This window comes from Ursus maritimus, unplaced genomic scaffold, assembly GCF_017311325.1.
Source record: "Ursus maritimus isolate PB19 unplaced genomic scaffold, ASM1731132v1 scaffold_12, whole genome shotgun sequence".
Classification (NCBI taxonomy): Eukaryota; Metazoa; Chordata; class Mammalia; order Carnivora; family Ursidae; genus Ursus; species Ursus maritimus.
In genome coordinates, this window is record NW_024423564.1 from 43,172,631 (window position 1) to 43,199,416 (window position 26,786).

General features: G+C 36.6%; 1 protein-coding gene across 1 annotated transcript in view; it reads right to left on the reverse strand.

Moving 5' to 3' along the window:
- TNNI3K (TNNI3 interacting kinase) overlaps positions 1 to 26,786 on the reverse strand; it is a 277,662-nt gene that overhangs the window by 138,989 nt on the left and 111,887 nt on the right. The window contains exons 12-17 of the mRNA XM_040627127.1: positions 18,115 to 18,201; positions 17,499 to 17,555; positions 16,409 to 16,501; positions 16,268 to 16,325; positions 15,947 to 16,141; positions 15,107 to 15,211 (exon numbers count right to left, since the gene is read on the reverse strand). Coding sequence (XP_040483061.1) covers positions 15,107 to 15,211; positions 15,947 to 16,141; positions 16,268 to 16,325; positions 16,409 to 16,501; positions 17,499 to 17,555; positions 18,115 to 18,201 — 595 coding nt within the window. The remainder of the gene's footprint in view (positions 1 to 15,106; positions 15,212 to 15,946; positions 16,142 to 16,267; positions 16,326 to 16,408; positions 16,502 to 17,498; positions 17,556 to 18,114; positions 18,202 to 26,786) is intronic.

The following is a 26,786-nucleotide window of genomic DNA, read 5'->3' on the forward strand; positions in this document are numbered from 1 at the left end:
TGATACTGAAAACTAGTGTGGGCAATCCAAAACAAACTTTTGGGAGAAGAGCTTCAGTTTAGAAGTCTCAAAGGTTTTCTTTTTTGTAACAAATTCCAGTTCCGAGGGTTCACCTCCTAAGTGGAAACTTCTTATGTATAAAGTTTTGCAAACTTGCTGATTATACGAGTATTTGATAAATCTATGACTTTAACAGCACTTCATCGATCAAATGCTCAAAATAAAAATTTAAATATAATTTATTTGTTTTTGTTTCTTTCACATAGAATATAGTCTCTTTAGTTCTTACTACTGTGAGAACAAACATACTTTTCCTTAAAATATTCTGAAAAATATGAAGCAAAGTAGAAAAAAATATATAAAGTATTTGTAATCTCCAAATTTGAGGCGTTTGAACAAGGAGGTAAGATTATTGAGCCAGAGAATCCAGCTTCCTTCAGTGCTTGTTTGTTTTTGTAGCAAAAACTATTCGTTAAATGTGTCTGCTAAATTTAACGAATACATATAGATGACACATACTGGGTAGCTTTTCTGTAGAAATTTTAATATTCACAAGTAAATAAGTGGCTCTCTGAAATGGCTAAACCTGCCTTGCCCTGTCAATGAGTAGAAATGCTCAGTATCCAGGAAAATTTAGAAAAATAAGCCACTGCTCAAATGAAAACCATCTGATCTATACCTTTCTGAGTCATTTATAGTCATCAAGAAAAAAAATTCAATTTATCACAAATACTTTTACTGTGTTTATTGTTGAAGGCTGAACATTGCTCATTTCCTTCTGGCAACTAAATTTGGATTGTCCAATCCAATTTTCTGAATTTGGGCTAAACTGACCTTAGATCAGAGTGCAATGGGAACATTTTCCACAGACCAGTTATTTGACATTCACGTTTTCATTTGTTGAGACATATATAGAGAAGCTCTGCAAGTCTCATTTTGAAGAGGGAATCGAATTTTATATTTCTTGCACATGAGTTGTGTTGTTTATGTTATCTCACTTTTGTGATCTTGATTATAAATTAATTAATTAATTATATCTTTTAGGAGTCACAGCATCAATGTTCATTAGCTACCATAGATTTCCTCCTGTGAATGACATTTGGAAGAGGAAAAAGCCATTCTAGCTACATCCTCACGATCCACAGTTTCATGCTGCATGTCTAGCAGCACACTGCTTTTAATCAACTTAGTGATGTTAGGGTAGCTTTTTTAGTTTCAGATGTTGTGTTTGCTAGTTTGCAATTTTTTGATATCCAATGTCTCCAACCCACCAGTTTTCTGATGATATATAAACAATTTGGGCCTTTTCTTTGCCATTTAATGTATGCACTTTCACATTTCCTGAGGAGTAGATCCCAGTACTGACTACTATTTGCATCAGACCAGAACCACGAATAGAGGGTAAGTGCAGAGTCTTAAAGACGCTTTCTCATCAACTTTCCTGTCAATGTTTAGGGTCCTCTGACTAAATGCTAACATTTGTAGATAGTTAACTTGACCTCAGTATGGTATAGATTTGTATTCAGTGATGGCAACTGAGTAAACCTTTTTCTTTCAATTTAGTTATGTTGATTCTTCTCCATTAGCTAGAATTGGTTTTGATATCCTCAGTGAGATTAATTATCAAATGATTATTTCTCCTTTTTAAGGTTTTCAAAAGGATAATACCTTTTGTTTATGATTAGAAAGATGCCAAATCATACTACTTTACATATTTCTTTTTAAAGATTTCACTTTTTATAGTTACCACTTATATTAGACAATTTACTTGTATCCACATTAGAAGAAAGAAGTCATCTATTTAAAGATGGCAATTCAATGAGTTTTAATAGACATATACTTCTGTGGAACTACTGCCTCAATCAAGATACAAAATATTTCTGTCACCCCAACAGGATTCTTAACTCCCCTTGCAGTTCATTCCTCTCTTAGCCCAGCCCTAGGAAACTAGTAATCTGCATTTTGATGCTAGAGATTAGTCTTCATTTTCTAAAACTGTATATAAATGAGATCTTATGGTATATATTATTTTATGTGTGCTTTCTTTCACATGGCATAAGCTGGATGTAGACAGAGAATGCTGACCATATTTGAGAACATGGTTGGGATAATTCCAGTCAATTAAGAGTGAACAGTAGCTGAGAAGTGAAAAGGATGGCTTAAGGTGTTTGTATTAAAGAAATGAAAGAAACTTTGAAAATATACATATAAATAGAAGGCATAATATATTTGTGCTGTTGAAACCACAAAGAATATTTAAAAAAAAAAAAAAAGAACATAAATCCTTGCCAGAGAGTAACTTCTGGGTCAGCTAAAAATTAAAACTTTTCCATTAAGGCATCGAATAATCACTGTATTTAAGAAGCTGAGCATCAACATAAAGCAAAATTGTGAAATGATTAATTTAGACATAAAAATATAACAAGTTCAGGAAATGTCGCCACTGGTTTTTCAGGTTCACATGAATCTGATTTTAGTTCCCACTTACTCTTTTCAGAGGATATTTAAATAATTTGACTGTGACAAGCCAAACTGTTTCGAGACCTCATTGAAAGTCAAATGAAAACATTAATCAAATGCAAAAATATTCTAGTCAGGCATGGAAATGCTGCAGGTTAGAAAATAAAAATGTTGCCTGTGAGAAGGAAAATCAATCAATTCAGAAAAAGCAGGTATTGGTTCAAATCTGCATAGTCAGTAGTGACTAGAAATCACTAGAATTTCAGGGGATTATATTTTTTTCTAAAGAATCATCAGATAGTCTTGGGCTATGTCTACATTGCAAAATCAGTTTGTTTGGCTAACTTTTCACCTGAGTAAATTAGAAAATCAGGGCAGTCAAACAACTGATCATATCTTTTTTTCTCACTGCCCTCACTGTGTTTTTGGACAGGCTTTAGTGACTAGCACACAAATAATTATAGCTAGGTAAGCGACTGTGGAACAGCAGTCTTAATTGAGAAAAAAAATAGCTTTCATATTACTAAATGCTATTGAATTGTACAATATTAAGTGAAAACTATCTTTTAATTTCTGCTATGAATTCTATAATCTATGCCTGCCATGGTAAGGCAATCTAACAAACACTGCTTTGAGATTTAATCAGAGAGGCTCCTGGTCTGTGGGACTAAATGACTATCTATCCCCGTGTTTTGGATAACTATGCATAAAGGTAATTGTATAGTATGGGTAATAACCTTAGTCTGTCACTTACCATCTGTATCACAATTGCTTAGCCTCTTTAAGTCCTTCTGTCTTTATCTATTTAAGAAAGACATCATATAGAGTTATGAGTAATAAGCTAATGCTTATGAAACAGCTCAATGCCTGGCACAAAGAAACGTTAATGATACTTTTATATTCCTTCAAATGTTATTAATTAATTCATGTATTTGACAAATATTAATTGAACTTTTATTAGGACCCTTTTATTAGGACAAATATTAATTGAACTTTTATTAGGACTGTGCTAAGTATTTGGGAATAAAATGGTACAAAATCCACAGCCCCTGATTAAGCTTATTGTAGCAGGGAATACATGCAAATACATGACCAATTTTCATAGAGTGCTATCTACCCTGAGGTAAGCAAGAGCAGGGTATGCTGTGGGACTATATAAGAGGGCTTCCTGGTGGAAGGAATATAAATTAGCCAGGAGAAAAGTGATACTGGGTGGAGAGAAGGAACAATGAGGGGAAGATGGGAAAGAGGTAGGGCAGGGGTGGATGTTTCCATCAGATTGAACAGCATGTGTTAAGGCCTATATTAAATTTACCTTTTCTCTATCAGATAGAGACCACAGATGCAATTCAACTGAGAAAGACCAAAAAAAAAAAAAAAAAAAGGAAAACAAAAAAACAAAAAATGCAAACTTTTCTGTCTACTGCTTACAGTGCTAGGAAACAAGCTTGGCAAATAACAGCTCTTTAGCCTCATATTTAGGAAGCAAAAAAGGAGAAACTCTGTCAAACCCAGAAGAGGTTAATACAAGTTCAGTGCTAAAATATCTGCCCTTAAGGCCAACTATATCTCAATAGAGGGAGACTCAGAATATCTTTCTCATTCTTTGTATGAAATGGGGAAAAAAAATTAAAGAAAGAAAAAGAATTAGAAGCATGTAATCAATCCCTTCCTTTACAAATCCCAGCAATTCAGGAGACTGCCAGCGGCTAAATCTTTCAGGGACCACAGACAGGAAAAAGCCTATTAAAATGTGCCCCATTCCCAAAGAAAGGGTCACTCAAGATCCTCGGACCCTTAACTCTGAATAGACTTAATGAAAGCCAACTACTATTTTAAGAATTTAGAAGGGGATTTCCCTCCCCAAAGAAAAGAAGCCAGACATCATCAGTGCTCTAACACTATTTCATCTACGGTACCAGGCATTGCTTTTCACTAACTTTCTGCAGGTTGTTAAAGCCATTAAATGAGGGCTTAGTGACTGAGATTACAGTTTATCACATACAAGGCTTAAAATATAATTGATACAAAGACCATCCCTCCAGGATTAAAGAGTTCTAATCATTCTGTGGGGCTTGCATGCTCTTTTCTTCTTGCTGGTCAAGGTAATAGTAAGCTTTTCGGAAAAGGAGTATGCCCTCCACACCATTTATGAACCGTGACACTTTTCAACTTCAGTTGGAAGAAGATAATCCAGACTACCCTACAAAATCTGCAGATCCAGCAGCTGGTTACAAAATGAATCTTACTCTAGGATTTCTGGCAACTTAGTTTCATGTGATTAATAAAAATGATACACAAATTTCTCTTGTAGAATCTTTCTCTAGTGTTCTCCATGTAACATTGTTCTGACACCCCTATTAACTGCAAGGATATTTTGTGAACAGGTAGACGTTAGACACCATTATTTCCACTTGCAAATTAGAAACCTGAGGCAGAAGGAAGTCAAGTGACATAACAGCAGTGTCACAAGAAGAATGGGAATAGAAACGAGAAAAACGATTGTCTCCTGTGAATCAAGAAAGCAAAAAGGATGTGATGGATGAATTCTTCCTTTTTTCTGTTAGGGAAGGGCAGGGGCAAGCTTTTTACTGCTAATTTTGAAAACATCCTTCCTTCCTCTTTATAGTGAAAAGGACAATTGCTGAACTGGGTTACTGGCTGAGTTCACTGGGCATAAAGAAGAAAAGCTACCTACCTATATGGATGCTCCACAAATCCTCTGCAGGGCCGGGGCTTCTCCTACTTGACTTTTTTTGCCTGGTGTGATCTCTGGGATGTGCCTCTGATGAGGGTTCCCCTTCTCTGCCATTACAGTCACCAACAAATGATTGTTGAGTGATTGAATGGCTGGTGTTTAAATTGTATGCTTAAGTTTTGTGTATGAGCTATAGGAAGAAGGATCACCAAGAAGGATCTTGGATAATTAAATAACCCTGCCCAATCCCCAGCTGTGTTTTTATCCATATTGTTTCCAATCTACATCTACTTAATGGAAGTGTCAGACAGAATCCCTGTTGCAAGTCAGAACCATGAAGAGACAGAGAGGTCTCAGTGAAGGCAGTGACACAGGATTAGAATTCCCTGGCCCTTCCTTATACGTAGTGAGAGAACCACAATCAAACAATCCACTTATATCCTAGATCTTTATGACAAGAAGAAATTAATCATCTGAGATATTATAAGCAAAGTCTGTAGTAATACAATCAAAAGGAGAGACAGGCCCTTGAAACATTCAATTCAGTAAAGAAACTTCAGCATTAAGAATATTAAGTAGTGAAAATATGCTTTCAGAAAAATAAGAAAAATGACAATAATAGCTAATGTATTTTCCATTTAAACTCAATAAAAATAGGTAACATTATCATCATCTTATATATTAGAAAACTGGTTTTTTAAAATTTTTTTATTTTTTTAAGAGATTTTAGTTATTATTTGACAGCCAGAGAGCCAGCCAGTGAGAGAGGGAACACAAGCAGAGGGAGTGGGAGAGGAAAAAGCAGGCTCTCAGTGGAGCAGGGAGCCAGATGGGGGGCTCGATCCCAGGACTCCGGGATCACACCCTGAGCTGAAGGCAGACGCTTAACAACTGAGCCACCCAGATGCCCCAGAAAACTGGTTTTTAAACAAATTGCGTAAGGACACAGGGAAGGTGTGACAGAGGGGGTATTTGCACCTGCATGGTCTGACTCCATAGCCTCTGTCTGCTCTCAACTGGTTCATCCCGCAGCCTTCCAGTGGGGTGGCAGGGCACCCCAACACAGATTCCCAGAGCTGTCCATGCTGCAATCTTGGGAGAATACTGACCTTACCTGAAAAGTTGCTTCCTCCCAAGAGTGATAGGGAGAATTTTGAAATAAAAAATGTTAAACAAGAGAAGAAAGTTCACAATTATCTGTATCTCTTTTCCTAGGCCAGATTCAAGGTACAGCTACTGGAAATTCAATCAATGGCAAAAGAAATACCCACCATTAAGACTGTTTCTCCCTTATTAGCTAGAAATTCTGGCTCTGGGTCCCTAGTCAGATTGCACTCAATTAAATTCCAGGATCTTAAGAACACAACAACGTAAATGAATCTCAGCAAGCAAGGGTTGAAAATGATGAACTGAGAAATGCACAGATAACCACCAGGCAGCATTAATATCATTATTGAAAGGTTAGCTGCTCAGGAAATCGACAAGGTGCCAAGAGGGCACTCACAGTGCCTCCCAAGAAATGAGAGCAGAGAAGAAACGAGGCTGAACAGAGCAAAGCCTTTGTTGACATTTTCAAAAGCTGACTTTATACAGGCTGTATCCCTCAAGAATGGAAAATGGCAGTATACGGAACCAGTAACACTAGAAAATTGCAGGCCAGTAAGTTCACCACCAGTCACAGGGAAGCTTTTGAAAGGTTTTAGAGGATGAAGAGGGGGCATCACTACTACTCTTTCAAGTTCAACCCTGGGGTGAGAGAAATGCACAGTTACAGGAAATGCACAGCTGTCTCCCTGGCTTTGGGAATTCTCAGGGTATGGCTGTGTTGTTTTACAGAATGAATAACTTTGTCACAAAATGCTCTGGAATAAGAATCCCGAGGCCAGGTTCCAGGGTGGAGTAGTAGTATTTTTATGTCGATTCAAAAGTGAATTCTGGAATCACAGAATTCCTATTTTCAGTCAACCCTGACATCCTGTGCTCTTATACACGCAGATACATTTATTTTGTACACACACACACGATCTTGTGTAGTGTTTCAAATGGCATATGGTGGCTTAGAACCCACCTCTAAAATATGAGATTCAGGGATTTATCTGACTGGGAGCATTGAGGCAAATTTCTGATGAAAGCGAGAGACGGCAGGTTTGACCAGGTTTGTGTGAACAATATGATAGTGTGAGCAGAATGAATGAGTCTTCCTCTGACTTAAATATACCTGTTTTAATTTAAAGGGAGTATGTGTCTAAGGGAATTTACTTAATGGGGTGTTAAGTAAGAGCACTATTTTTAGAATTCGTGGATGCAGCCAAAATTAAATGAGACGTTCTAATGGAGGCAGCTGAGAAAGGAACAACATTTTAACTGGCCTTGGGAGGAAACTTTAGCTATTTCCGTTGGAATACAAAGTGAGGACAACTCAGGACTAAAGGACATTCCAGTAGTGGAGCAGGGGAGAGGGAGGGACCTGCTATTTTAATGCAGGATGAGCAACCTGAACCAAAATGAAATGTGATGGGAATGTTTGGGCATCGCCTCTGGGAACTGTGAGAATCAGGTGAGAGGCAGGGATGACGCTACATTCAGAGAAGATGAGGACAAGCTGGATGGTGAATTTCTATTTAAATAATAGGTTGGAACTTGCAAGTCAGAGGGAACTCTCTGCTTCATTTGGAAGTTTAGGGAGTTGAGTACAGACAGACTGACTTAAAATGGAGACGGAGCATGTCAGAGATGGAAATGGAAATTATGACTGAACATCAACACCTGAAAGGAGCTCATAAATACGATTACAGTAATTTGTAGAACTGAATGGTCAAGGAATGCCTTCTGCCGGATATGGCACAACAAGGTTCTCTGACTAGAGTGATCATAGACCTCCTGTGTTTTAATTTTCACTCTTAACGAAAAATGTGTGTATATGTGTGTTTTAATTGCTATAGAGCACATGCAACTGTGACTTATGTTTTGAATTTACATAGTCTATTTCATACTCTTGTATCTTATTACAATACATGTTTTGCTCTTGAACCATGTTTTGATTCAAGGACATATGTCTCCATACTCCCAAAGCTATTTTCATATCTTTAATGTAATCAACACTAGTAAATGAAAGAATTGTTTCAAAATTAATTCACATATGTTTTATTAAGTGGCTTTCACTACATTTCCCAATTAGTGGTATTAGTTTATAAATTGTGAACATGTATTTGTAAAAATATATTTAGTATGTGATGAACATTATATTAGTGCAATTGATTCAAGCAAATGTAGACCAGCCTTCTCAATTATTATCTTTACCTAAACCCTAGTAACTGTTATTACTAGTGTAAATGGGGTGAATGTAGCACAGACTGTTGGCTGCCCATGAAAACTCATTTCCTCTTCTGGGCCCAAAACTTGACTATATTACCCACTACCGACCGCAGTAGGATGCATGGCCATTTGAGTGAGCTCTAGCTAGTGAGGTGTGACTCAAAGTGATACATGACACTCTCATGCCCAGCCTATAAAACATTTCATGCATCTTACATATTCTTGTCCCATTTATGCTCACTTGAATGGAGATGACCCCCCAAAGAGACCCTGGAAGCCTATGTTTAAAATGGGTCTTGAGTAACTTCATGGATAAGGGCCAGACCAACAACAGGTTTATTCACATAGTCAAGATACAAACTTCTATTGTTTTTGGACCATTATCTGTTTTTGGGTCTATTATAGTAGCAGATAACCTACCTTAACAGATTCATATTTCATCTTGGAAAACGGAATAGCTTAGTTTTTTCTCCCCCATTCCTCAAAGCAGTAATGACATTCATAGAGGACACTTTAAAAAATTAATTTGGAAATCTGAAGTCACATTACAGTTTTGAACAAAAACATTTCAGAACTACAAGCACCCCTTAAACCCAAAGGCCCTAACTCCTAAGGCATCCATTGTAGGTAATGAATAAACTCTTTTAGGCATCCCAAGTGGTACAGCGATGTCTCACCCTTGGGAGAATTAAAAAAATTGTCCCTCAAATCATTTTCCATAGGACTTAATTCCTTCAGAAATACAGTTGAGAAAGGCTGGAAGCATCACAAAAACATGGAAATGTGTAGGCTTATATGTAAATTGATATACATTACACATATGCAGTTTATATGTCTTTATCCTTCTATATGTGTATTGATTTATTATATGTAGTTATGTATTCTTCCAGAGTTTATAGTCTTGAATACCTATATGACATGTGTGCACTGCAACTGTCCAATATTGAAACTTGTACTTTTGTTTTGGCTGCCTATAAAGATACTACACTTCTGGGAACTTTCTAGTATCAATCATGAATTATAAATTACATGTTCCAGAGTGCCTTAAGTATTCATAGCAACTCCCATGGAAAATACTGGATCTTGGGACCTACTCTATGCCGTAGGTATCATGGACCTGTGGATCTCAGTCTTTTGCATTCATTATTGAATGCATGAATGAATGAACGGATGAATATTGTATTTTGGGCAATGATTCTCAAAATATGTATAATTCTATTATGACTTAACTCTTCAATATTCCCACTCCTCTCTGGCAGCAGAGAAGGATGAGAGTTTTGGCAAATGGTTAGAATAACTGGTGTTAACACTTGAAGGTCGTTCTCAGTGCAGCCTGCATATTGGAATCACCAGGGGTCCTCTCTAAAAATATGATACCTGGGCCCCACCCCTATAAATTCCGAGGTAAGTAGGATCAGGTTTTTTTTTTTTAATTTTTAATTTTTATTTATTTACTAGAGAGAGAGAGGAAGAGAGAGCATGAGCAGGGGGAGAGGGAGAGGGAAAAGCAGACTCCCCGCTGAGCTGGGAGCCTGACATGGGGCTTGATCCTAGGATCTGGAGATGGCATTCACCAGTGAATATTAAACTCTATCTGTATAACCACTTATTGGAAAAGTCACAAGTGAAAGGCATTGCTGACAGTGGACTCTTTAATTTATGAGAACTGAGGAATACAACTGTACCTAATAGTTAGGTAATTAGAAAAAACTTACTAATTTGTTTATTTGTATTTGATTTTTTTCAAATGCCACCCTTTTATAATCAATTGAAAGACAAATGCAAACATTAACTTAAAACAATTATTAAAATTTTTATGAATAATTTTTTCTTTGATTTTTTTGAAATTTTCACAGATTTAGTTAAGTGTCATCTTCAAAATTAAAATTCTTCCATCCCTTACCAATTTTGTCAGTTTATGGTATTTGTCATTTGTCATCAGTAAGTTGGCTGTTTTTAAAATGTCACTAATTATTTTCCTTTATTGTAACCCAAATAAGTTGACAATCAAAAACCAACAGTAATCTTTCTCAGATGTAGATCTAGACCCCCAATTAATTACTTAAAAAGTAATATAAAGTTATATAAAAAGACATATTGATACATATGAGAATATTGTGGAGTATTTTTCCATCCTTTATTTATAAGAGAACAACTGAGGAATTAAGAGCGATAACAAAGGTCATTTGTATAGTGCTTCCCAATTTACAAAATGCTTTCATATACATATCTCATGGGTGTGCAATGGCCACTCTATGATGGAAGTATCACTATTTTGTTGCATACAGTGTTGTTCTACTATATACTTATACAGGGAAAAGACCATTCATTTGATCTATATATGTTTGCAGTGGTGTTTTGGTTTCAATGTCAATCTGGAAAATGTACTTTTCCAAGGGAACACAGGGAGCTGCTTGTATTCAGTCACAAGCTTTAAAGCCTTTAGCTGTAAACCATGCTTTGCAACCTCCAATGCTACAAAATGAATATATGCATTGCGCCAAGTGTAAGTTGGTAGGCAGTGGGGTCTACAACAAATTGAAAGTTCATTCCTGTATAAAGCGATATACATTTAAAAAATATTTAGGGGCATCTGGGTGCCTCAGTTGGTTAAGCGGCCAACTCGATATCAGTTCAGGTCATGATCTCAGGGTCCTGGGATTAAGCCCCACATCGGGCTCCACACTCAGCAGGGAGTCTGCTTGAGATTCTCTCCCTCTGAACCCTCCCCCCTAAAATAAATAAATAAATATTTGAAAAAAAAGTTTAAAAAATATTTAAACACTATAGACCAAAGGAAACTTATCTGTGTGCCTCATATGCAATTTCTATTCCATACTAGCAGAACATGGGTTGTAAAAGAAGAAATAAAGCAGGAACACAGAAACACAAGGAGATCATATGAGAAATGATTTGGGCAACAGGAATTGAGACTAAGGACTGAAGCACAAAGAACACGGTTGGAAAATGGCTGATGCTCATCCAATATCATTAGTCTCCTTTATCTCTCTGTTTTGACTTGGTTTTGTTGTTGTTGCTGTTGTTGGGACAGCATAATATAATGTTAAGAACACCGTAATGTGTTCTTGGATGTGACCTTGGACTTAGTCTATTTCCTTTTTTTTTTTTTTTAAGATTTTATTTATTTATTTGACAGAGAGAGAGAGAGACAGCCAGCGAGGGAGGGAACACAAGCAGGGGGAGCGGGAGAGGAAGAAGCAGGCTTCCAGCAGAGGAGCCGGATGCGGGGCTCGATCCCAGAACGCCAGAATCATGCCCTGAGCAGGAGGCAGATGCTTAATGATTGAGCCACCCAGGCGCCCCATTAGTCTATTTCCTTATCAGGAAAATGGAGATAATAATAACTATATTATAGAATTGTTGTGAGATTAAATAAGAGCAATACATGACAAGGGCTTAGCAGACCTCCTTTCACGTTGTGAGTGGTAAATAAATGGTAGATATGATCATCATTTTCATCATCATCGTTGGAAAGAACCACTTCCTTATTGAGCCCTTCAACTTCTCCTTAGTAAATACTCAAAGATCAAAATTAACTTTCAGACCCGTATGGTAAGAAGCTTGCCAAGGGAAAGGCAGAGAGTTCTTTCCTCTCACTCATATAAATCAACAACCACAAAACGAAAGATAGAGCGTCCCCTCATCTGTAAGCTGATCAATAAGCTCAAACAGCCCCTTTGCTTTAAACCATAAAAAGTATTGGGCAAAGTTAGTCAGCCTGTACCTAAAAGCAGTCATATTTGTACCAACTAGGCCATTGCTTTCTGAAATGATATTCACAGAAATGCCCCAGGAATTTGGTTCAGTTAGAAATGCATTGATCGAACGTCTCCAAAATGAAGAGAACTGATCTCTGCTCTTGAAGCTCTGATATGCCCAGATTAGGGGGAGAAAGAAAAACGTAAATAGGTCATTTCAATGCAAAAATGCAGACATGTCCGAGTTCCTCACTCTGATGTGCATCTTTCCCTTTCCCTCTTTCAGTGGGGCTCCATAAGCATGGTAGACATGCAAGGGTTAGTTTGCTGCGAGAACACTGAGGGAAGACACATACCTGTTCTTCAAAGTCTAGCTTTAGCTCTACATCCTCCAGGAAACTTTCCACTCTACTTTGATCTTTGACTTACTTGAAATCCTTTGAAAATTGCTGCTTAATCATTTTGGTCCTTAGTCATTTTCTACATTACATGTGAAATAAATTGTTTCCTGGTATATGCTCTATGTACCCAAACAGTAAATAGTAAGCTCAGGATTTACACTCTTTTGAGCAACATGTAATGTTATATCCACATTAATCTGAAAAATTGAATGTTTTATTGTTTCCAGATTAAAGATTAGTAAAAAATAGTTTATAAATAATAAATGCAATAGTTTGTGACTCTATTATATTGAAGACACCCAAGGAACTGTGTTTTATAAAATTTGATGACATTTTGGTACAATTTAAAGCATTTGGGTTAGACTAGAAACAGAAAAAATGGCAAATATAAACATATTTGTTATATAGTAAACGTTCTATTTCCATTTTTAATCAACATTTATATATTTGGCCCTGTTTTATAACTTGGTGGTAACAACTTGCACTTATAGGGCAACAGAACACACATTCATTTGCCCCATAATTGAGGAATTACAGCTAAACAAAACCATCAATGATCACTCATTTGTTTTAACACCACGTGCAAAATGGTTGGGATAACAAGATAACACTCCTAAAACTCACAAATCGCCAGTTTATATTATGCTAATTTATCACCTAAATCTATTTCCTAAATACTGTTACTGAAACTGAAAGAAAAAAATATTTATTAACACGAATGCTTTCAATAAGAGACATAAGAAAAAAAAAAAACCTAACAACAGCAAAAAAAAAGACTCGTGTGTGAAAATAAATAATTTTAAATGGATTGAATCCCACACATATTTATATCCAATATCTAATATTCAACCACTCTCATATCTAATTGATTTTATTTTATCTCTATCTTTCATATGCCTCTCCCTTTCATTTCCACTGCCACTAGTGAAATTTTGCTTTTCATTACTTCTCATTTAGATTACTGCAACAACTGCTTCACCAGTTTCTTGACTTCCTCGTCAAGTTGATCTCTTACAAAGATGCTGGATTAATCATTCCATACTACAGTTCTGAATTTGTGATTCCTAGCTCCACCACCTCAGTGCCTACTTCTTTCTTACAGAATGAAGTCTAAACTACCTTAAGTCACTGATTTCTGTGTTCTTATTCCATTTATCTTTCTGAATTTCTTTCCCAATCCTCTGTTTCCTACATTACAAATACTACGTACATTCACATACACTTCATCCACTAAAGTGAAACTATTCATTGTTGCTATCTATGCCTTTAACTTTCTAATCTCTATCTTCTGAATGTCATCCTTAAGCCTAGGCTACCTTTCTAAATTCTATCCATCTGTTCATGCCAAGCTCAAATGTCCCTTCTTCCATGAAGATGTTTCTAAATTCCTCAGAAGTAATTAATATTCTTCTTTCTAAAATTTTATAAAATTTTTAACATCTCTCTTATAGAACTTATTACTTTATACCTACCACATACTTAGATAAGTATTTTTCTCCTCTACTAGAACTATGAAAGCTCCTTGGGAATGGAGTCTATGGCAGCTTCACCTTGTAAGCTCTAATATGCCAAGTATAAAGGCTTTAAACATAGTAGATACCCAAATAGTTGTTGTACAAAAGGCTGAATGGAATAATTACTTTTTAGTAGCCTCAGAATTGTAGACTTTATACAGAAGATTATATATGGTATCTATACGAACATTATTGATGATCATGAAATGAAAGTTATTGACTTTCAATAATCTGACTTGTTTCATAAACTAGATCAGTGTTGTCCAGCTATTCTCCATAACACCTTTGGGATTCCAAAGAGGTGGCATAGGGATCTCCCTCCTTGGCAGTAGAAAATGGTGAGTAAACAGACTTCTGTACCCTGCATTCTGCCTTCAAGTAAAGCTGCTACATTTTATGTATTGGCTTTCTTGTAAGATTTTGTTTAGAGAAAACTTTCACTGTTTAATTTTTTTTTTTAATCCCTTGGGGTTTCACCCCCTGGCACACTATAATTCCTTATTTATTTCAAGTCTTTAGCCTACATGAGAACATCTTCACATGAAAACTAGGTAAATGAGCTGCTGTGTTTTGGCTGAATTTACTATTAGAAAAATACCAGAACGGTGGCACAAAAATGGTTGTTTCAGGTAATTTAAATCAGGATCTCCTATAATACCTTACTTCATATGAGGCCTTACATGCTATAATAGTCATTGATCTAAATTCCTGATCTGACTTTATTGACTTGAGAACTAGCTAGCTGGTGAATCTTACAGACATCACTCTCTTGAAGGATCCCCGAGAGACAGTTATATAGCTTTCTATTTCTGTAAAAGACAATGACAAAACTTTCTATAGCTTAGCCTTAAAGTAGCCTATCGCCTAACCCACACAGAATACCCTGATTTGCAATATAAGTGAGGTTACGCTGTATCTTCACTGAAGATACACTGAAATCTGTCTTAGACCCCTAGTCAGTTACACAATTCTATGTTCATTATTTAGAGGGAAAAATACCTGTTTAAGTCACGGTGTATAATTGGCTGTGTCAGGTTGTGAAGGTACTCCATACCTTTGGCAACATCTACTGCAATAATTAATTTAGACTGCAAATCAAGAATCCTAGAATTTAAAAATAGATTTAGTGAGGATGAAACGGTCAAACCCAATAGCACATCTTTCTAAAAAATATCAATGGAGTGCATGATTTGTTACTCTATATTTTTCAGTCTTTTTTGCTTTATTGAAGATTAAGCTAAAAATTAAAAAAATCTGGAAAAATAGCTTTTCTACATGCTTAATTATAAATCAATTCAGATACCAACCCCTCATATTTAAAATATTCCACTTGATTTTATAATATTTATAATGCTATACTTAATTTTTTTATAATAACATAAAATGGATTCTACTCTAATAACTAAGTGAAACCACACTGTAATTATTGTACTCATATATCTAGGAAGTGAATTAAAATTAGATTTGCGCAAGGCTATTCTTTTTTAAAACTTTAAAAAATAAATGCTGTGACCCCTGGTAATTATTTTATTCTCAGCTTACATATATCTGCTTTATTAGTATGTCATATTTAGCCTAATTATTATAAGCTTCAGTTGCTAATTTAAAATCCTTGAATTTGTTAACTCCAACTGAATTCCTGTTAAGAAAGCACAGAAGTATTTCTATTCCCTAAAACATAATTACTGGGCATAAATTATTAGTCATCTTTAAAATGCCACATTTCCTAGCACTCAGAGATTTCAGAAGGTAAAGGTAAATCCAAGTGGAAAGCTTCTGAGGTATTGCAAGGATAACTCCAATGATATGTAAAATGATGTCAGAACAAGAGAACCATACCTCTTCTGTTCATGAAGGAGAGAGAACAGAGAACCCCCTGATATGTACTGAGTGACGATGGCAAACTGGCTGGGATCATTCAAGCAAGCACCCACAAACTGAATTACACAGGGGTGATTGAGCCGGCAGAGAATGGACACCTCTCGGCAAAACATATCCACATCTGATTTGGAGCAGTAGGTGTTGGCTCGATAACTGGAAATGGCAGGAACAGGAAACCCTCAGTCAACAGATGGATCAAAACAAGGGGCTTTTCATGCATATGCTTCTTAAAGTTCACAACTCCAGTCTGAGGCTAAATTTCCTCATTTGTTTGCTTACCGTTTTATAGCCACTATTTTATTTCTGCAACGTCCTTTATATACTTTCCCAAAAGAACCTAAAATTGTGTAAGAGAAATGAATAAACACATATTATCTTGTACTCGTGAAACGAAAGCAGACTAGTGTGTTCTTAGGTTACCTGAGCCGATAATCTCATGGAACTCAATTTCTGAGAGTTGAAGATGGAAATGTGAAGGCAATCCAGCCCTTAGGAGGAGAACGTCTGCCTTCTCTGTGAACAGGAATTGTTATTTTATTTTTTAAGACAAAAACACACATGGATGTGTACAAATGATGCGCATACATACTTTACTTGGCCAAAAATGTCATTCCCGAGTAACATTTAATTTTCCAAATAAACTGACTACTTGGAGATACTAAAACCTTATCACAAATGATCCCTATCCCCCTGCATTAAATACATGTTAGTTTTCTGTCTCTGTTCCCCTACCTTTGTTATCAGGGCTAAGTGTTTATTCTTAATGTGATCGATAACTAGCTCGTCTGCATGACACAGCAACCCTGGAGTACAGTTCATATCACATCATGATAAGGAGTTTTAACTGGTGGATCCCTGCCACCTATCACAATGGGCTTAGCCAAATATCCATAAGCTAAACCTCAAAGGTATGCCAATTAGATGTAAAAAAATAAGTACATGAATCATTCAGAGGAAACATTTCAAACCAAAAATAATTTTTAAAAACTTCAAATTCTAAATAGTTAAGTACAAATTTATAGTTGAATCATATATATATGTATATATATATTAATTTTCCTGATTCAATAGTATTAATTTCTTTGTGCAGCATACACTCAAAAATTTCCCGAGGTATTACTTATTTGGGATCTTTTGGAAAATAACTTATTTTTTAAAATTTATTTTCCTATGGCAAACCTATGCCCAATTCTAGCCACATTATTAATTATTTGTATATATTAATATTTGTAATTTAGACTTCATTAAAAATACAAATGTCTATAAGAATTTGATCTTTCTTTAATAGTCAGGAAAATTTCACTGCTATACCTTCATGAACCAAGATAGCATATGCAAAATACTACAGTGGGTAAGGTTAATTATGGAAAGAATGGTTTGTTGATAATATTGCTTATGCATGCAAACTAGTCATCATTTATAATATGTAAAATAAAACAGAAAGTTATCATATTTGAGGTAATAGTTATCCTTTGTAATAAAATATAACAATTGTCTTGTATGAAAATACCTTTTGTCATGCTTTTAATCTTCCCCAAGGGGGATGGAAGAGACACATAGGAGCCATCTAGAAATCAAATTATATTATAGAGTTGAAAGTAGCATTTTTCTACATGAACATTAAACATTATAAAAAGAAGCAGGTGACAAAAGAAATTTGCTAAGAAAACCAAGTGAGGATATAGTTTTAACCCAGGTCTTTTTCTGGATACTGAAACTGTATAGCAAGTGTTTATTTAGAGAGTACATAAAAAGATTAAAAATAAAAAACCAAGGTCTAGTAGACGCTGCGTCTGAGTATGAGTATTCTCTGGCCTGCCTCAATAGATTACTGAAACGGAGAACGACTGCTCTCAGCTCGCCCGGCCCTTCCTGGTCGTGCATCAGCCTCATTCACACCCAGGCCAGGGGATGCTAAACCTGAAGGAGCTGCAGATGGGTGAGTTAGAAAACAGCTGAAGTGAAGGCTTCTTTAGTTTCAGCCTCACCCAGACATAAGTTTTCTTAAAATAAAGCCAATCTGACATGCCCTCATCCCTAATCCCAGAATAACAGTAATGGAAATAAAAGTTTACCTTTAGGCACAATATTGTACTAACAACAAAAACTTATTATGAGAGGGATACCTCCTCCAGGCTGTGAATATTCATTACAAGGCAATTCATCCTGCGGTCTCTTATAATGCTTCAGGAGTGTGACAATTGCATCGTGTCCTTCATGGAAAGACAAAAAGGACAAAAGGTCTTAATTTTTGTTTGATTTATTCAGCTCATCATATAACTCAAAAGTGACTAGAGGTAGCTTGAAACATAGGATATATCTTAAGAGATAATATATTGCAATAGGAATTTAGTTCATTCATTCATTCATTCATTCACCTACTCATTCATTCATTCAAAATAATTCACTGAGACTCTACTGTATGTGAGGCACTATGTTAAGCACTATATCCGGTAGTAGGGCTACAAAGAACAAGGTGACTATAGTCTTATCCTTAAGAAGCTTAGTGTAGTTGAATAATAATGAGAATTTCTAAATGAGGAAATATGAGGTGCTGAGGGCACCATTAAAACGGTAAAAAGCACATATGGTAACCAGGAGACAGGGATGTGTTTGCTTTGATTGAACACGTTCAGTTGGCAACTGCAGCATAACATGGCACTAAGATAATTAACATAGGTTTTTGTGGCAGGAGACAGCTGTCTGTCTGCTTATAAATATTTGTACTCCCCATTCATGGGGTGATTTTGGGCCCGGGAATGGCTGTCCACTCAGGGACAACAGTTCCCTATCGCCCTTGTATCCGGATATGGCCTTGTGACAAATTCTCACCAAGGGATCATGAGCAAAAGTGATGCCACTTCCAACTCTGGGCTTTAAGAAAAAGATGAGCCTTCTCTACTCTTCCCTTCTGCTGGCTGAGTGCAGAAGATTCTGAGTCCCTAAGGGATGGGAAAAAGCCATCCATTGACCAGAAATGCCCACACTAGACTTCTATACCACTGATAGATAAATTTCTATTATATAACACTATCCAAATTAGGGAGTTTATTAATTGCAGTAGGTAACATATTGTGAAAGATAAAAAATGGTAAATGCTCTTCTGAGTACACCCATGATTTTCAATAGAACTAAACTTTTGGATACTATTTTATGTTTTAACTATAAAAATAATCTACTGAAGCTAATTTATATGAGAGAAAAACAAAGTCAGCCTTAAAGTCCCTGCCAAGAGACTTGTGAAATGCAACAGAACTCATTGTAAAAATGGCAAGCTTTAGGAATTGAAAAATCATATGGGCTTATTCATCCCGGAGGGTTCATAGTTAACACTTGTTCAGAATACACCTAGTTAATGTATAGAGTATGTGCTGAGAGTTATGCCTGCTAATCTAATCCCCCCCTTCAAAAAAATGAATTAAAATTAATACAGCATGCAAGATCATGAGATGGAGTAATTAAGATACTAACTAGATTAAAACCTTTTCCAAATGTAATATCCCAACATCAGTTTCTTCAAGAAAAACAACAACATTGTGATAACAATTGCTAAAATTTGTAGCAAAACTTAAATCTACAGAGTTAACAATAGTGCCCATTTTCTTATCCACAGATTTCAATTCATGACTGGGAGGTCTGTAATTTTCTCAAATCATAGACATAGGTTATGATGAAATAATGAGGAGTCTGTCCTGTTAGCACTTTAACTTTGTATTCTCCTGTGCTCACAATCAGGAAAACCTCAAGACCCCAATGGCATAAGCCAACAGGCACATTTCTAAAGAGCCTAATACAGGGCGCTTGGGTGGTTCAGTTGGTTAAGCATCTGCCTTCGGCTCAGGTCATGATCTGGGGTTCTTGGGATCAAGCCCCATGTCAGGCTCCCTACTCCGCAGGGAGCCTGCTTCTCCCTCTCCCTCTGCCTGATGCTCCCCCTGCTTGTGCTCTCTATCTCTCTCTGTCAAATAAATAATAATAAAAATATAAAATAAAAATGAAAAAAGAGCCTAATAGGCAGAAGGAACAGTTAATGTAAACGTCCAAGATGGGAGGAAATATGACACCTTCAAAAATGAAAGAAGGCCAGTGTGGCTCGTATCACAAGCAAGAGTAAGAGTGGTTCCAGACTTGGGTAGAGAAATAGATAAGCACGTATCATGTGCAGAAGTGCTTCAGAAACTTTGTAGTGTGTATAAGAATCACTGGGAGCACATGTTATTTATTTATTTTCTTTTAAGATTTTATTTAAATTCAAGTTAGTTAACATATAGTGTAGTATTAGTTGCAGACGTAGAATTTAGTGATTCATCACTTACATATAACTCCCAGTGCTCAACACAAGTGCACTCCCTAATGCCCATCACACATTTAGCCCATCCCCCCACACACCACCCCTCCAGCCACCCTCAGTTTCTTCCCTATAGTTAAGAGTTTTTTATGGTTTGCCTCCCTCTCTGTTTTTATCTTCTTTTATTTTTCCTTTCCCTCCCCTATGTTCATCTGTTTTGTTTCTTAAATATGGTATGTATCTTTCTCTGACTGACTTATTTCAGTTAGCATAATACCCTCTAGTTCCATCCACATCATTGCAAATGGCAAGACTTCATTCTTTTTGTTGGATGAGTAATATTCCATTGTATATATATATACCATATTTTCTTTATCCATTCATCAGTCGATGGATATCTGGGCTTTTTCCATCATTTAGCTATTGTTGATATTGCTGCTATAAACATCAAGGTGCCTGTGCCCCTTCAAATCACTATTTTTGTATCCTTTGGATAAATACCTACTAGTGCAATTCCTGGACTATAGGGTAGCTCTATTTTTAACTTTCTGAGGAACCTCCATACTGTTTTCCGAAGTGGCTGCACGAGTTTGCATTCTTACCAACAGTGGAAGAGGGTTCCCCTTTCTCTTAATCCTCATCTCTGCAACCACAACAAACATCTGTTGTTTCCTGAATTGTTGATTTTAGCCATTTTGACTTGTGTGAGGTGGTATCTCATAGTGGTTTTGATTTGTATTTCCCTGATGATAAGTGATGTTGAGCGTTTTTTCGTGTGTCTGCTAGCCATTATGTCTTCTTTGGAGAAATGTCTATTCATGACTTCTGCCCATTTCTTGACTGGATTTTTTATTTTTTGGGTGTTGAATTTGAAAAGTTCTTTACAGATTTTGGATACTAACCCTTTATCTAATACGTCATTTACAACTATCTTCTCCCCTTCCTTTGTTGTGCAGAAGTTTTTAACCTTATGAAGGCCCAATAGTTCATTTTTGTTTTTGTTTTCCTTGCCTCCAGAGATGTGTCCAGTAAGAAGTTGCTGCAGCCAAGGTCAAAAAGGTTGTTGCCTGTGTTCTCTAGGATTCCTGTCTCACACTTAGGTTTTTCATCTATTTGGAATTTATTTTTATGTATGGTGTAAGAAAGTGGTCCAGTTTCATTGTTCCACATGTGGCTGTACAGTTTTCTCAACACCATTTGTTGAAGACACTTTTTTCCCATTGGATATTCTTTCCTGCTTTGCTGAAGATTGACCATATAGTTGTGGGTCCATTTCGTGGTTCTCTATTCTGTTCCATTGATCTATGAGTCTGTTTTTGTGCCATTACCCCACTGTCTTGATGATTACAGCTTTGTAATACAGCTTGAAGTCTGGGATTGTGATACCTCCAGTTTGGTTTTCTTTTTCAACAATCCTTTGGCTCTTTGGGGTCTTTTCTGGTTCCATACAAATTTTAGAATTCTTTGTTCTAGCTCTGTGAAAATGCTGGTGTTATTTTGATAGGGATTGCACTGAATGTATAGATTGTTCTGGGTAGTATAGACATTTTAACAGAATTTGTTCTTCCAATTCAAGAGCGTGGAATGTTTTTCCATTTCTTTGTGTCCTTCTCAATTTCTTTCATCAGTGTTTTACAGTTTTCATAGTACAGATTTTTTACCTCTATTGTTAGGTTTATTCCTATCTTGTGGTTTTTGGGGCAATTGTAAACAGGATCGATTCCTTGATTTCTCTTTCTGCTGCCTAATTATTGGTGTATAGAAATGCAACACACTTCTGTGCATTGATTTTATATCCTGTGACTTTGCTGAATACTAGCAATTTTTTGGTGGAGTCTTTCAGGTTTTCCGTATAGCATATCATGTCGTCTGCAAAGATTGAAAGTTTGACTTCTTCCTTGACAATCTACATACCTATATTTCTTTTTGTTGTCTGACTGCTGAGGTTAGGACTTCCAGTACTATGTTGAACAACAGTCGTGAGAGTGGACATCGCTGTCTTCTTCCTGAAAAACTCTCAGGTTTCCCCATTGAGGATGATATTAAGTATGGGTCCTTTTGTATGGCATTTATGATGTTAAGGGTTTTTAACAAGAAAGGATGCTGTATTTTGTCAAATGCTTTTTCTGCATCTATTGAGAGGATCATGTTTCTTTTCTTTTATTAATGTGGTGTATCACGTGATTGATTTGTGGAAGTTGAACCACCCCTACAGCCTGGGAATAAATCCCACTTGGTTGGGTTACGAAAATAATCTTTTCAGTGCACTGTTGGATTCGATTAGCTAGTATTTTGTTGAGAAATTTTGCATCCATGTTCATCAGGCGTATTGGCCTATAATTCTCCTTTTTTAGTGGAGTCTTTCTCTGGTTTTGGAATCAAGGTAACGTTGGCCTCATAAAATGAGTTTAGAAGTTTAGAAGTTTCCTTCCATTTCTATTTTTCTATTTTCTAGGAACAGTTTCAGAAGAATAGGTATTCATTCTTTAATTCTTCTTTAATTTTTTAGTAGAATTCCCCTGGAAAGCCATCCGGCCCTGAGCTTTTGTTATTTGGGAGATTTTTGATTACTGATTCAATGTCTTTGCTGCTTATGGATCTATTCAGATTTTCTATTTCTTCCTGTTTCCATTTTGGTAATTTATGTGTTTCTAGAAATTTATCCATTAGTTCCAGATTGTCTAATTTGTTGGCATATAATTCCTCATAACATTCTCTTATAATTGTCTGTGTTTCTTTGGTGTTGGTTGTGATCTCTCCTCTTTCATTAATGATATTACTTATTTGGGTCTTCCCCCCAACCCCATAAGTCTGGCTAGGAGTCTATCAATTTTGTTAATTCTTTCAGAGAACCAGCTCCTAGTTTTGTTGAAGGAGTGCATGTTAAACCACAGATTGCTGAGCGCTACCACCAGGGATTCTGACTGAAGGGTCTATAGTGGGACCTGAAAGTTGCTTTTTTAACAAAGCCCCAGGTGATGCTGATTAGAAGTCCACACTTTGATACTATGGATGTGGAGCTTTGGAGTTTAAAACAAGAAATCTGGATTTTAATGTAGGTGAGATGGAGGACAACTTTACTTCATTGAAGGACATGATTTGTTTTGTTTTTAAAAAGATCCATATTTACAGATTAGAGCTATGATATGTCCTTCTAAGGCTGTTGTAAAGATTAAGTGAGATGATGTATGTGCTTACAATTCTAACATGTAAATATGACTTTCAGATCTTTTCACTGCTTTCTTGCCTTACTATTTTGCCCTCAGAATTGTGAATGAACTTGGAAATTCCTTTATGAAACTTCACATACATTTTCTAAATGCCAATATATTCAATTTCTATTGCTGCTGTGGTTAATTACTGCAAACTTAGTGGCTTAAACAATACAACTTTATTATCTTATAGTTCTAGAAGTCAGAAGTCCAACATAGTTCTCAATGGGCTAAAATCAAGGTGTTGGCAGGACTTTACTCCTTTCTAGAGGCTCCAGAGGAACATCGATTTCCTTGCTTTTTCCAGGCTTGAAAGGCCACTGACATTCCTTGGCTGTGGCCCCCTTTATATTTTCAAATCTATCAATGGCTGGTTGAATCCTTCTCACTTCATATCATTCTGACCTCTGCTTCTGACTCCCTCTTCCACATTTAAGGACCCCTGCTATTACCTAGGGCCCACTGTGATAATCCACGATAATCTTTCTCAAAAAATCATATAATTAGCAGCCTTAATTCCCCTTTCCCATATAAGGCGGCATTCTCATAAGTTGCTGGGATTTGGACCTGGACATCTTTGGGGGACCATTACTCTGTCTACCACCCCCAGGGTGATGAAAATTTCAGTGTGCTCTGTTTGCATGTCAGTGCTGCCTCCCATTGAGCACCTCCCTTTCTTCCCCATTGTGGATGGCCATTTTAGTCTCAGGATAAAAGTAGCACCACCAACAAAATGTTCTCTGAAATTAAAATACCCCTTCATCTGTCCTGTTGCTAGATTCATAGGTTCTGAGGTTTGTCTGCTCCTCTCTACATTGTCTGCCCCCAGTTTAATAGGACCTGTGGTGCTTTTAGTTGTACTTTTACTTAATTTGGTCTTCAAGTGTTTGGGACCAGGAAAAACAAAACAAAACAAAACAAAACAAATTTTCTTATTTCTGTTTCTCCTTTGGGAAAAATAAAACAACTTAAACCCCAAAGATTTACCCCAATAACAAAGCTTACTTAAATCACAAAGTCCACCTCCCTGCCTGTCTCAGCCTCTCTGTTGGACTGACTGTGGCTGACAGCGGCGAGGGCCTCCTGCTTTCCCTAGTGAAGCAGAAAGCCTCATCTTGAATCCTGACCGTCTGTGTAAGTCAGTGATCACACCCTTGATGTTACCTTTCATTTCAACAGCTCTCTTGGCTCCACTTGCTCTGAGCAGTTTTAATTTCCTGCCAGCACAGTGGCACAATTTGCTGGCATTTTCTTTGGGATGCTTTTCATCAAGAGCCTAATGAGCGCCTGGGTTCTGGCTGATGATAAGCATGAGGCTGCCAGGGAAATGCCAAGAGGCCCCTCGGCTCTGGAAGGCATCTCCGCCTGATTTCCCACCTCCTGCTAACTGTGGGCTGAGGCACACATGTATGGGAAATTCTTCACTGCTATCACTGCTCTGACAAACTACCGAAGTGTATGCAAAGAAACCTGAAAACCACTAGGGCCCAGCTCCCTGATACTTGGTCACAAGGAGTTAAGCAGAAAAATGCCTTGGTGGAACTCACTAAATGGACTTGCTAAGGCAAACTCCTGATAATGGATATACCCAGATAACTAAGGCACACTAATGGAACACATCCAGAGATAATCAAACTATCACTAATTAAATAAAATGTTTTCCCATATCTAAGAATTTACTATCTACATCCAAGTATTTTACCCAAAACAGGAGGTTGCTATGTTATTAGCCTAATGCAGTTATAATAATGCTTTGCACTTCCAGAGTGCATCGGAGCCCATGAAGGTTTTTGCCAGCTTGGAGTGTCTTTCATTTCCTGCATCCCACTCTTCAAGTCTGTCTGTATTACTCAAATTCCATGCTTTTCCTTTAATTCATCTTCTTTTTCTGTTCCTTTCCTTATACTTGGAGTGATTCCTCCCAACCCCAAACCTCTTTGTTTTCAACTTTCTGCACATCTTTATTTTATAACCTAGGTTGTTGTTTAGGGCTACAATTCCATCGGGAGGATTGTTACATAGACAGTTTAGTATGTATATCATGGTCATGTATACAACATAGGGTTCATAATTATTCAAGAAGGAAAAGGACACATTTTATATATCTCTATAAGGGTATCTCTCCAATCCCACCATTTTGTCTTAGGGATGATGAATGCTGTTTACTGGTATGAAAAATTATTTTAATAACATAGAAGAAAACTTGCTATGAAAATTATTTTAAGTACTAGGTCTGAAGATTAATAGTTAATGACACTAGTACTAAGATCTTCTCCCTGACATTGTGACTCTGAGGCCCTCTGGGTCTAAGATAGAGAACATGGGGATTAGGTCTTGATTACATAAGCTAAGGAATTCCTATTGCCTTCAAAATTCCCAGGTGATCAAAGGAGCAGTCTCAGCCTTTGTTTGTACATGCCTAAAGGAGGAAACTTTCACAGCAATGATATAGACGAGACTTTGCTCAAAATTTTGTTACCTCCTCTTCCCATCATGTTAAAAACTCATTTTCCAAAAGCACTGAAAAGTGGGATCAAGGATGCCTTCTAATGTTTGTTCTTCCTCCTGCCAATCCTGGCCCATACACTATCATTTAAATAAAAGGCAAGAAAAATTCAAGACTTGCTATATCTTCTTATCACTTAAATCTGAAAGATACTTTCACGAGAGAGGGTACACACATCCCTTTCCCCCCATATTTTTGTCTGTTAATCACCAAATCACCAGGCCCAAACAAGAATGCCACCAGTCCTTCTTAACCTTGAGATAAGAACTCACAATCATGAATGCTTTTGCCAAAAGAACTCTACACAAACCAAGTTATTTAGCATTCTTCTTTCCTTCTTTTCTCTTCTTCCCATCTGGCTTTTCTTTTCCCTTCTACAAATATTTATTGAGCATCCATTAGAGATCAACTCAAGTAACATCCTCCCAGGGAAGCCCTTCATGACTTCTTGATTTTAAATAGTGTCCTTAAACTTTTTACTCAGTGTTGTGTTTCCTTTTTATTTTCTTCATAGGACTTATTTTCAGATAGTTTCTGTTTGTTTTCTTGCTCATGACCTGTCTCTTCTGCTAGAATTACAAATTTCCTAAGAACAGGGAAATATTGTCTGTCTAACTCACTGTTTTACCTCAGTTCCTAGCACAGTGTCTATGACATATTAGGTTTGTAATAACTTTTTTTGAATGAATGAGTGGAATCAGATATGAGAGATATAATATTGAAATATAAATGCCCTTAATCTTGTAATGAATGCTTTCTAGAATAAAAGAAAAAAATAATGATGCAAACGCT